The 11,253-nt window shown below is 42.8% G+C and overlaps 1 protein-coding gene across 1 annotated transcript in view; it reads right to left on the reverse strand.

Moving 5' to 3' along the window:
- The window catches only part of LOC139381794 (pre-mRNA splicing regulator USH1G-like), a 30,022-nt gene extending 19,135 nt beyond the window's left edge, over window positions 1-10,887 (reverse strand). The window contains exon 1 of the mRNA XM_071125559.1: window positions 10,724-10,887. Coding sequence (XP_070981660.1) covers window positions 10,724-10,887 — 164 coding nt within the window. The remainder of the gene's footprint in view (window positions 1-10,723) is intronic.
- Between the last annotated feature and the right edge of the window lie 366 nt (window positions 10,888-11,253).

The raw sequence follows: 11,253 nt of genomic DNA on the forward strand, positions 1-11,253 counted from the left end.
GACGAGGGAAGGCAGGTGTGCGTAATAGATGGCAGGAGTGCGTGATGCAGGGCAGTAAAGGGTATAAACACTGTTTCCTATGCTTGTTCAATGAACCATAAACAATTCATGAACATGAACCTGTGGACACTAACAGCTTACAGACGGTAGGCAATTAAGGTCACAGTTATGAAAACTTAGGACACTAAAGAGGCCTTTCTACTGACTGAAAAACACCAAAAGAAAGATGCCCAGGGTCCCTGCTCATCTGCGTGAACGTGGCTGCTTAGTCATGCTTCAAGGAGGCATGAGGACTGCAGATGTGGCCAGGGCAATAAATTGCAATGTCTGTACTGTGAGACGCATAAGACAGAGCTACAGGGAGACAGCAAGGATAGTTGTGGCAGACCACGTGTAACAACAACTGCACAGGATTGGTACATCCGAACATCACACCTGCGGGACAGGTACAGGATGGCAACAACAACTGCCCAAGTTACACCAGGAAAGCACAATCACTCCATCAGTGCTCAGACTGCCCGCAATAGGCTGAGATGCTGGACTGAGGGCTTGTAGGCCTGTTGTAAGGCAGGTCCTCACCAGACACCAGACAGGACTGGCAAAAAGTGCTCTTCACTGACGAGCCGCGGATTTGTCTCACCAGGGGTGATGATAGGATTCGCGGTTATCGTCGAAGGAATGAGCATTACACCGAGGCCTGTACTCTGGAGCGGGATGGATTTGGAGGTGGAGCGTCCGTCATGGTCTGGGGCGGTGAGTCACAGCATCATCAGACTGAGCTTGTTGTCATTGCATGCAATCTCAACGCTGTGCGTTACAGGGAAGACTTCCTCCTCCCTCATGTGGTACCATTCCTGCAGGCTCATCCTGACATGACCTTCCAGCATGACAATGCCACCAGCCATACTGCATGATTTCCTGCAAGACAGGAATGTCAGTGTTCTGCCATGTCCAGCGGAGATCCCGAATCTCAATCCCATTGAGCATATCTGGGACCTGTTGGATTGGAGTGGGAGGGCTAGGGCCATTCCCCCCAGAAATGTCCGGGAACTTGCAGGTGCCTTGGTGGAAGATTGGGGTAACAACTCACAGCAAGAACTGGCAAATCTGCTGCAGTCCATGAGGAGGAGATGCACTGCAGTACTTAATAAAGCTGGTGGACACACCAAATACTGACTGTTACTTTTGATTTTGACCCCCCTTTTTTCAGGGACATATTATTCAATTTATGTTAGTCACATGTCTGTGGAACTTGTTCAGTTTATGTCTGTCTCAGTTGTTGAATCTTGTTAAGTTCATACAAGTATTTACATATGTTAAGTTTGCTAAAAATAAACACAGTTGACAGTGAGAGGACGTTTATTTATTTGCTGAGTTGTGTATATATATATATATATATATATATATATATATATATATATATATATATATATATATATATATATACAGTTGAAGTCTGAAGTTTACATACACCAAATACATTTAAACTCAGTTTTTCAGAATTCCTGACGTTTAATCCTCGTAAAAATTCCCTGTCTTAGGTCAGTTAGGATCACCACTTTATTTTAAGAATGTGAAATGTCAGAATAATAGTAGAGAGAATGATTGGTTTCAGCTTTTATTTATTTCATCACATTCCCAGTGGGTCAGAAGTTTACATGCACTCAATTAGTATTTGGTAGCATTGCCTTTAAATTGTTTCACTTCGGTCAAACGTTTCAGGTAGCCCGCCACAACCTTCCCACAATAAATTAGGTGAATTTTGGCCCATTCCTCCTGACAGAGCTGGTGTAACTAAGTCAGGTTTGTAGGCCTCCTTGCTTGCACACACTTTTTCAGTTCTACCCACCAATTTCCTATAGGATTGAGGTCAGGGCTTTGTGATGGCCACTCCAATACCTTGACTTTGTTGTCCTTAAGCCATTTTGCCACAACTTTGGAAGTATGCTTGGGGTCATTCTCCATTTGGAAGACCCATTTGCGACCAAGCTTTAAATTCCTGACATGTCTTGAGATGTTGCTACAATATATCCACATAATTTTCCTTCCTCATTAAGCCATCTATTTTGTGAAGTGCACCAGTCCCTCCTGCAGCAAAGCAGCCACACAACATGATGCTGCCACCCCCATGCTTCATGGTTGGGATGGTGTTCTTCGGCTTGCAAGCATCCCCTTTTTTCCTCCAAGCAAAACGATGGTCATTATGGCCAAACAGTTCTGTTTTTGTTTCATCAGACCAGAGGACATTTCTCCAAAAAGTACGATCTTTGTCCCTATGTGCAATTGCAAACCGTAGTCTGTTTTTTTTATGGCGGTTTTGGAGCAGTAGCTTCTTCCTTGCTGAACGGCCTAACAGGTTATGTTGATATTGGACTCGTTTCACTGTGGATATAGATACATTTGTACCCCTTTCCTCCAGCATCTTAACAGGGTCCTTTGCTGTTGTTCTGGGATTGATTTGCACCTTTCGCACCAAAGTACGTTCATCTCTAGGAGACAGAACGCATCTCCTTCCTGAGCGGTATGACGGCTGTGTGGTCCCATGGTGTTTATACTTGCGTACTATTGTTTGTACAGATGAACATGGTACCTTCAGGCATTTGGAAATTGCTCCCAAGGATGAACCTGACTTTTTTTTTCTGAGGTCTTGGCCGATTTCTTTTGATTTTCCCTTAATGTCAAGCAAAGAGACACTGAGTTTGAAGGTAGGCCTTGAAATACATCCACAGGTACACCTCCAATTGACTCAAATAATGTAAATTAGCCTATCAGAAGCTTCTAAAGCCATGACATCATTTTATGGAATTTTCCAAGCTGTTTAAAGGCACAGTCAAGTTAGTGCATGTACACTTCTGACCCACTGGAATTGTGATACAGTGAATAATAAGTGAAATAATCAGTCTGCAAACAATTGTTGGAAAATTACTTGTGTCATGCACAAAGTAGATGCCCTAACCGACTTGCCAAAACTATAGTTAGTTAACAAGACATTTTGGAGAGGTTGAAAAACTAGTTTTAATGACTCTAACCTAAGTGTATGTAAACTTCCGACTTCAACTGTAAATATAGGACAAAACACACATCACGACAAGAGAGACAACACTACATAAGGAGAGAGACAACAATAAGACAACAATCTAGCAAGGCAGCAACACATGATAACACAGCATGGTACTGTAGCAGCACAACATGACAATAACATGGTAGCAGCACAAAACATGGTACAAACCTTATTGGGCACAGACAACAGCACAAAGGGCAAGAAGGTAGAGACAACAATACATCACGCAAAGCAGCCACGACTGTCAGTAAGTGTCCATGATTGAGTCTTTGAATGAAGAGATTTGTATAAAACTGTCCAGTTTGAGTGTTTGTTGCAGCTCGTTCCAGTCGCTAGCTGCAGCGAACTGAAAAGAGGAGCGACCCAGGGATGTGTGTGTGCTTTGGGGACCTTTAACAGAAAGTGACTGGCAGAACGGATGTTGTATGTGGAGGGTGAGGGCTGCAGTAGATATCTCAGATAGGGGGGAGTGAGGGCTAAGAGGGTTTTTATAAATAAGCATCATCCAGTGGGTCTTGCAACGGATATAAAGATTACCAGTTTACAGAGGAGTATAGAGTGCAGTGATGTGTCCTATAAGGAGCATTGGTGGCAAATCTGATGGCCGAATAGTAAAGAACATCTAGCCGCTCGAGAGCACCATTACCTGCCGATCTATAAATGATGTCTCCGTAATCTAGCATGGTCATCTGAATAAGGTTTAGTTTGGCAGCTGGGGTGAAAGAGGAGTGATTACGATAGAGGAAACCAAGTCTAGATTTAACTTTAGCCTGCAGCTGTGATATGTTCTGAGAGACGGGCAGTGTACCGTCTAGCCATACTCCCAAGTACTTGTACGAGGTGACAACCTCAAGCTCCAGGCTGTATCACAACCGCCTGTGATTGGGAGTCCCATAGGGCGGCGCACAATTTTCCCAGTGTCGTCCGGGTTTGGCCGGTGTAGGCCGTCATTGCAAATAAGAATTTGTTCTTAATTGACTTGCGTAGTTAAATAAAGTTTAAATAAAATTAAAAAATTAAAAAGCTCTAAACCCTCAGGTAGTTGAAGAGGGTTAATAAATGATGTTATGATAAACTGTAAGGTCTTCAGGAGACCTCTGTGTGTGTTAAAACCTGTTTTTGAGTGTTGTGACCTTCAGACACTCTCAGAAGGCTTTTAACATTCAGACTCCTCCTGTCTGGATCCCACCGTGGTTATCTGGTTTTCTGAGAACACAAAGCTGCCACAGACTTGATGAAACCAGCCACCTGTCAGAAGATGCTTACACTCGTTCACATTTTTATGACTATACTTGTGATGAAAGGTCAAGTTTCAGTCAATCCCTCTTCTGAGCTTTAATTGCTGATAAGATGGTTACTGCTGTCAAGGGAGGTTAGATTTATTAAAATGTTGTTGCCAGGGAAACTCACACAAGGAGGACTGAGAGAGGCTATTTGAGTTACAGGGATGTCTTAGACATTTTGCAGAACTTGGGGACCTATCATATACTGTTATACTGTACTCTGTACCATCTTCTGCCTACAATTGTATTACTAAAATTAGTATTTTAATACTTAAACAAAGAGTCTGTGTTTTCTTTCCATTACTAATGTATGTTTGATAAGACCTGATCATTTGTTGAAGAAATTGTAGTAATCACACCTAGTAATCCCACCTGTGGGGAGAGGGGCATTCTTCTTACCAAACTACATTACCTTTGTTTTGGAGGTGTTCAGGACAAGGTTAAGGGTAGATAAAGCTTGTTGGACACTAAGAAAGCTTTGTTGTAGAGCATTTAACACAAAATCCAGGGAGGGGCCAACTGTGTATAATACTGTATCATCTGCATATAAATGGATGAGAGAGCTATGTTGTTGATGTAAATTGAGAAGAGCATGGGTCCTAGGATCGAGCCTTGGGGTACTCCCTTGGTGACAGGCAGTAGCTGAGATAAACTCCAAACTGGCTGTCATGTGCCTTTTAATGAGGACTGGCCACTCTACCATAAAGGCCTGATTGGTGCAGAGCTGCAGAGATGGTTGTCCTTCTGTAAGATTCTCCCATCTCCACAGAGGAACTATAGAGCTCTGTCAGAATGACCATCAAGTTTTTAGTCACCTCCTTGACCAAGGACCTTCTCAATTGCTCAGTTTGGCCCTGCGGACAGCTCTAGAAAGAGTCTTGGTGGTTCTTCTTCCATTTAAGAATGATGGAGGCCACTGTGTTCTTGGGGACCTTCAGTTTTTTGGTACCCTTCCCCAGATCTGTGCCTTGACACAATCCAGTCTCAGAGTTCTACAGACAATTCCTTCAACCTCGTGGCTCGGTTTTTGCTCTGACATGCACTGTCAACTGTGGGACCTTAAATAGACAGGTGTGTGCCTTTCCAAATCATGTCCAATCAATTGAATTTACCACAGGTGGACTCCAATCAAGTTGTAGAAACATCTCAAGGATGGTCAATGGAAACAGGATGCACCTGAGCTCAATTTCGAGTCTCATAGCAAAGGGTCTGAATACTCATGTAAATAAATTATTTCTGGGGGGTTTTAAAAATACATTTCCAAACGTTTCTAAAAACCTGTTTCACTTTGTCATTATGGGGTATTGTGTGTAGATTGCTGAACAAAATGTTTTTTTTAATCCTTTTTAGAATAAGGCTGTAACGTAACAAAATGTGGAAAAAGTGAAGGGGTCTGAATACTTTCCAAAGGCCCTGTATTTCTATCAAAATGTTGCAAAATGTGCCCCCTCTGGTTGCTAATCTCTACCCTAACTTCTACATGTCTGTAAAAACTGATCTTGGATCAGGTCCCCCTCTGCCCATATAATCGTATTCATTATGATCTGAAAGGCCAACTGTTCCTGAATTACTACTCTGAAAATCTACATATGGGCCCATATCCTGGCATAAGGTAGTCAATACAGCAGGGCTGCCCAACCCTCTTCCTGGAGATCTACTCTCCTGTAGGTTTTCAGCCCAACACTAATTTAGAAGTTCTGATTCAGCTAGTTAGGCAGCTAATTAGTAGAATCAGGTGTGTTAAATTAGGGTTGTGCTGAAAACCCACAGGACAGTAGATCTCCAGGAAGAGGGTTGGGCAGTCATGTAATACAGTATCAATTAGTAAAACAATTAGTAAGACAGATCAAATCAAATTTGACTTGATCTGTTTTACTAATTGTGAATATTCTGATACCTCCTACTAACACATTTGATCCTTCATGCATTTATAAATTCGATGTGCATCATCATGTTTTGACTCTCCACCTACAGATTACGTCTCATGGTCAATTGTGCTTGACTATCAACAAGACAAACAAGGGATCTGACCCAACAGTCAGCCAACCCTACCCTATGGCCCAGTTACAGACCAAAACAATGGTGGTTGTTACGTAATTAAAACACAGCCTCGTCACTTTTTTGTTTTATGTATATTTTTTTAGAAATAGGCTACAGCTTCTGATATCCAAATCTGTTTGCTCAATCTCAAATCTCTGTGGAATAGACACAGCTGGAATGCAGTTTTAACCAATCAGCATTCAGGATTAGACCCACCCATTGTATAACGAAAAATAATAATACACAAATAGAAAAAGCATAATTTGTATGAAATATGTTACACAGTCAGAGCATCTCCATTCAGTGCTTATTAGTCCAAGATTAAGCAATATGGATCTGGGAAACCACCCAGACCTACATGTACAGCCCCATTATTTTATTTTCACCTTCTAGATAAGAAAACAAAGAGGCCTGTAAAATGCAGAAAAGAGGTAGGACCATATCAGCATAGTTCAATTACAGCAAACTGCTTTTACCTTCTAGCAGGCACTCTGACCTTCACCACAGCTCTGGTCCTGTCCATCCTTAGCTCATCCACCTCCAGCCTGGCCCTGTGGTGTAGCATCAGTCCCCTGGGAGTGTTGTTAGAGGACCAGTCTGCCCAATTAGTCCTATCTGTCACCCTGACCTTTCCTCTTCAGCTAATATCTGTGCTGTTAATATCTACGCTACACCTCTGCCACTGCAGCTTCTCTCAGGCATCAGCCTCTACTGCTCTCTCCACACTTAATTACCACCATGTCTTATAAACCTGTCACTAAGGTCTTGACATATCTCTCAAGTCTCGACCCTACCATCCCCCTCTCCTCCTCTACTGTCTCTCCTCCACGTCTCTATTCCTTGAGTCTCGACCCTACCCTCCTCCTCTGCCCTCTCTCCCTACCCTCCTCCTCTGCCCTCTCTCCCTACCCTCCTCCTCTGCCCTCTCTCCCTATCCTCTTCCTCATAATATCTTCTGCTCTCCTGGGTGCTGTGTCAACCATAGTGGGTTGTCATAGGACAGGGCTCTCTTAAATAGGGAGTAAATACTATACCCTTTCCATCCAAACCTGCTTTGTCCAGCACTTAAACCTTCAACAAAAGAGAGGGCTTTTTGCCTATACTGTGCACAAAGGTGCTTCAGTAGCTGAAAGAGTAGCTGATTTATCGAATGATAATATAGCCTTACTCCTAAATCCTGAGTCTCTCTTGTTTCCCATTGAAAGTCAGAAAGCACCATTGATAGACCACTGAGGGTGTACAGTGACATACAGTATACAGTAGGTCCTAATTAGGTGATGTATGCCTAGTGTTTTTTTGTGGGCAACAAAGAGTTTAGCTGTTATCTGGCTGTAGTACTCTGCTACTGTAGCTCACAAGTATAGTCCATGGTAGCCTTCTAGCGGACAATATGGTAAAAGGAGTGGGCCCTTTTAAAAGTTGATCTGATTGAAAACAGCATTTTCATATGTAATTCAACTGGATGTATTACATAGGGAGGAAGGCCCTGTGATACAGAACGTGATACATTAATTCAACTCATAATCAAAGCTACCATCAATGAATATGGGTCCACTCCACCCCTTCACTTCTACTACTTATAGTCGCGGGAACTAGGGGTGCTGAGGGTGCTGCAGCACCCCCTGATATATTGAAATTAAATAAATAAATAAAATATATATTTTTAAAAAGTGTTAACGGGTGCAATAAATCTAACTAACTGATTGGCTTAGTTCAGAAAAATGCATGTTTATCTTTGAAGCATAAGATTAATCAATCAATCAATCAATGTACAAACACAGATATTAACAACTTTTTTTTATCAACCTGCAGTAGAGTATGCTGGGAAATATGATAATAATGAGTGTGGTTTCGATGGGACTGTTTTACCCTCAACTGTGTAAAACAATAACTCTGGTTATTAACACCAACAAATGGGAGTTATTTTTAGGGATGCACAATATATCTGTGAAGATATCGGAATCGGACGATATTAGCTAAAAATACCAACATCGACATCGACCCAATGTCTAGCGTAACGTCGATGTGCAAAACCGATGTCAAAGTTGACGTGCATACCTATATAACGTAGGTACATACCTATATAACATGACGTAATGACGCCACGATAAATTTAGTGCTACACGTGCAACACAGCATTCCTAAACTAGCCCACAATGTCTGCTGGGTGGATCGAGCAGTCAACAAGTTGAGCAGAAAGAGTAAAACAAATTCAGCGAGACAACTCAATGGCAAAATCCATTAACGCCAAGATAATGGAATTCATTGCCCTTGATAATCAACTGTTCTCTGTCCTGGGTGATGTTGGCTTTTCTCCGACTGGTCGAGCACCGGTACACAATACCAAGTGAGCTATTTTTCAGATGTTGCCCTACCGTTGTTACACAGTAATAGCTTCACTGCCATTAGCTTCACAACTGACATTTGGACCAGCGATATCAGCCCCATAAACATGCTGAGTCTGACAGCACAGTGGGTTGTCAAGGATTTCGTACTGAGGAAAGTCGTATTTCATGCACATGAATGTGCTCGTTGTCATACCACTGCTGCTATTTCAATGGCATTAGAGAACACATTTGAAACTTGGAAACACTAGCTATCTCCATTCGAACAACAGACTCAAGAAATTAGCTCATCAACTGCACCTGCAGCAGATGTGATACCCTCTGTCATGGCATTGAAACACTTGCTCAACAAAACTGCTGACACAGGCTGTGAACAAGCGATTCAATGGCATTCTCTCTTTACTGTGTCGCCATCATGCCCGATGCTATGTACAAAGACCACTACTTCAATCCAGACAAGAAACAGGGTTTACGTGAAATGTTACATATGCAGCTGGACAAGATGGAAACGTACACAGTGACAGCGCGCACCGAGGAAGAGAGGCCACAGACAGACAGAGCTGAAACTTCACTGCCTGACATGTATGATGAAATCCTGGTTGAGACTGAAACGACTGAACAAATGAACAACGAAAGTAAGTGAAAGAAATAGGTTTTGATTATGTTTTACTGGTAATGGGGACATCCGTAAAGGCCAACAAAATAACTTTTTGGTCCGTGTGGTGTGCGTGTGTGTGTGTGTGTGTGTGTGTGTGTGTGTGTGTGTGTGTGTGTGTGTGTGTGTGTGTAACCTTTATTTAACTAGGCAAGTCAGTTAAAAAACTATTCTTATTTACAATGATGGCCTACCCCGGCCAAACCCGGAACACGTTGGGCCAGTTGTGCGCCGCCCTATGGGACTCCCAATCACGGCCGGATGTGATACAGCCTGGATTTGAACCAGGGACTGTAGTGATGCCTCTTGTGCTGAGATGCAGTGCCTTAGACCGCTGCATCCATGTGTGTGTGTGTTAACTATTTAACTGTACTAGAATGCTTAAAAGGCCGCTAATATTTTTGGGGCAAGGAAAACATTGGTTATCGGTATCGGCCAAAAATGTAATATTGGTGCATCACTAGTTATTTTACACCACTAAGTGTTAATGCCACTCTTACAGAGCGAAAAATCAACACTGGCAGAAATAAGGTAGAATACAATCTCAAGTTGAATTGCATGTTCAGTCAAGCTAAACTTCTAAGCTGAGTTAACATACATTCTCAAGTGTAATTGGATGTTGGATCAGATATGCCCAAATGTTAAGCAAACTCACAATCTTATTGCAGCTAGTTGCCTTACAATTGTAAATTGAAGCAACATATTTTTTTCAAGTGTGTGTCTGTGAAGGTGCTTGCGTGTGTGCGTGCATGCATGTATAAGTATTCACGCCACATGGTTGTGAATGGGTATGTGAGAGAATGTTGGGTTGGCCATCCTCCTGCCAGTGACCTTTGCCTTTAATTAGGCTGTTAAAATGGAGGCAAACAGCACTGTTGGATGGGGTGAGGAGGGTGAAACCAGCCTACATAAATCCTGAGCACTAACAGTCATTTGAATGTACATTTTGTTCCCAGACAGTAATCAGGGCTTCAACCAGCTGACTGGAGGTTTTAGTAGTCTTTTGTAGCTCAACTTCAGGATGTTGGTTTCGATTCCAGTGACCACCTATAGGTAAAATGAGCTATATATCAGAGATAAGATCTTATATATACATACTAGTCACCTCTCTAGCCTATATATGGCTCTGTCTACTGACTTTTCAGAAGGAAGGAAGTGAGATATGCACATTGCCATGTGACAGTGACACCTCCACACCTGTTTGTTGATAGTTCAACAGGTAGACCGATTTGCAAAGGGGAAAGCTGAGCAAAATGTTAAATTAGTTGTCTTGGTGCTGAGTTGCAATTGAAGCTATTGTCTGTGCTATAGGCTGCTTAGGAAACTTAGCGACACTTACCCTCTTCCCACAATAAGCCGGAGCGCGTCAAGGTTGCCGTGGTACGCAGCCCATAAAGTCGGTGTCATTCCATCTTCATCAGGCGCATTCAGCTCCTTCCGAGTGGCCTCTCTGAGTAGGTCCAGGTAGCCATCCCGGGCCGCCCGGTGGTACTTGTCGTTCATGGTGCCTATGGCTCCGGTAGCCTGGCTCACGGTCGCTTATTTGGCATCAAGGCGAAGAGCTTGCCCTCCGAAGGGGCAGGTTTGTCCTAAAGGAAGGGGGGTCGTTGGGTCTTCGGTTGTTGCTTCCCTCCGGAAGGAGGTAGTGACTACCCGGGACTGTGGATAGAAAGAAGCCGGAGCGGTTGCCAGGGACACACTAAGCAGTTGTCAAACAGGGAGGGGTGCCTCCTAGACCTGTGCAGATCCTCGAGATCTCACTGTAACCATTTGTTTTTGTTTGAACCTACTTAGCACAATTAATTGTGAATGCATTTATTCATTAAACATATTCAACTCAGTCTGAGTTTGGCAAGTAACCAAAAGATT

This window comes from Oncorhynchus clarkii, chromosome 23, assembly GCF_045791955.1.
Source record: "Oncorhynchus clarkii lewisi isolate Uvic-CL-2024 chromosome 23, UVic_Ocla_1.0, whole genome shotgun sequence".
Classification (NCBI taxonomy): Eukaryota; Metazoa; Chordata; class Actinopteri; order Salmoniformes; family Salmonidae; genus Oncorhynchus; species Oncorhynchus clarkii.